The sequence below is a fragment of the Sinocyclocheilus grahami genome, unplaced genomic scaffold, assembly GCF_001515645.1.
Source record: "Sinocyclocheilus grahami isolate Dianchi unplaced genomic scaffold, SAMN03320097.WGS_v1.1 scaffold1121.1, whole genome shotgun sequence".
NCBI lineage: Eukaryota > Metazoa > Chordata > Actinopteri > Cypriniformes > Cyprinidae > Sinocyclocheilus > Sinocyclocheilus grahami.
In genome coordinates, this window is record NW_015506300.1 from 108,025 (window position 1) to 109,598 (window position 1,574).

Below are 1,574 nucleotides of genomic sequence, written 5' to 3' on the forward strand. Positions count from 1 at the left end.
GTGTGTGTGTGTGTGTGCGTGCGTGTGTGTGCGTGTGTGTGTGTTTCCTCAGGGATCTTTCCAACAACAGGATTGGCTGTTTCTCTGCAGATATGTTTCTTGACCTTGGCCGTGTCTCCAAACTGTGAGTCTCTCTCTGTGTTTATATATCTTTATTGAGCACAGGGAACTGTCTATCACTAATAACTCATGTTCTAGCTCTGTTTTAATGCTATGAGTTCTGAATTGTGGGATAGGTTTGTGTGTAACGTCTGTATGTGTGTTTTTCAGGAATTTGTCTGGGAATATCTTTTCCACGCTGCCGGGGGGGTTGTTCACACATGTCCCGTCTCTCAGAGCGCTGTAAGATCTCTGCACTGTTTTCTACTGTTTAAAAGAGTCATAATATGAGGAACACTGTACTGTGAAAAGCTACTGGACATATCAGAGCTCAAAAACTTACTTTCCATTCCAAAACGAGCATTTATTGAAGCTAAACTGCAAAAATGATCTATGCACCTTTATGAAGTCACACAAATGAATTGGTTCACACAAGCACACCCACACACATATAAGGTAGCAGAAGTGTTTAAAACATACGAGCACAGTTCAGTTGAGTAATAAAGTTAACTTTATGTTGTTCTGCTGTTTTGTGTTAATCTGCTTCTCCCATTTGCTCTTTTTACATCGACTATCACTCTTTATGGACTAATCAGATTCAGCAATCATTTCTCAAATATTTATTACAATATATACTGATAAACTGAACATTCACTTCAATGGTCTGAGAGACTGGATGCTTTCAACTGATTTCTATTGAACTGTCAGCAACTGAACTGCAGCTCAAACTATTTCAATTATAGTGAATTAAGCTACAAACTCCATCATAATGCACAATGTTTCCATCTAACATGTATTTTGAGCTGCAACTCGTTATTAATAGCCATCAATGCTGTAATTATTTAGCCATCGTCAAGAATGGGCTTAAAACACATCTCTTCCATCTTTATTTGACCCTCTAACTCTAGCACTCTCTATTCTAATTGTGTTTTATCTACTTGTTTTCTATTTATTTATTTGTATAAACAAAACATTTGATCCTTTAACTCGTGCACTCTTTACAATACTTGCTTTCTCCAATACTAACGTTCAGACTTCTTTTTCTATTCTTCTGACGTTTCTTTTTTGGTAAAAAAAAGAGACCCTCTAACTCTAATGTTCTCTATAAGTTTTCTATTATATCTACTTGTTTTCTTTTTATGTATTATAAAAAAAACAACAATAACAACAACAAAACCTTGCTATGTGTACTTTTGATCGGAACTTTGGAGCGGGTTCGTGAATATTTTAATTTAGATCGGAACTTTGGAGCGGGTTTGTGAATCATTTAATTTAGATCAGAACTTTGGAGCGGGTTTGCAAATCATTTAATTTAGATCGGAACTTTGGAGCGGGTTTGCAAATAATTTGATTTAGATCAGAACTTTGGAGCGGGTTTGCAAATCATTTAATTTAGATCGGAACTTTGGAGCGGGTTTGCAAATAATTTGATTTAGATCAGAACTTTGGAGCGGGTTTGCAAATCATTTAATTTA

At 35.9% G+C, this 1,574-nt stretch overlaps 1 protein-coding gene across 1 annotated transcript in view; it reads left to right on the top strand.

The window, feature by feature from the left end:
- LOC107567012 (G-protein coupled receptor 124-like) overlaps positions 1-1,574 on the top strand; it is a 53,558-nt gene that overhangs the window by 28,093 nt on the left and 23,891 nt on the right. The window contains exons 4-5 of the mRNA XM_016252594.1: positions 53-124; positions 271-342. Coding sequence (XP_016108080.1) covers positions 53-124; positions 271-342 — 144 coding nt within the window. The remainder of the gene's footprint in view (positions 1-52; positions 125-270; positions 343-1,574) is intronic.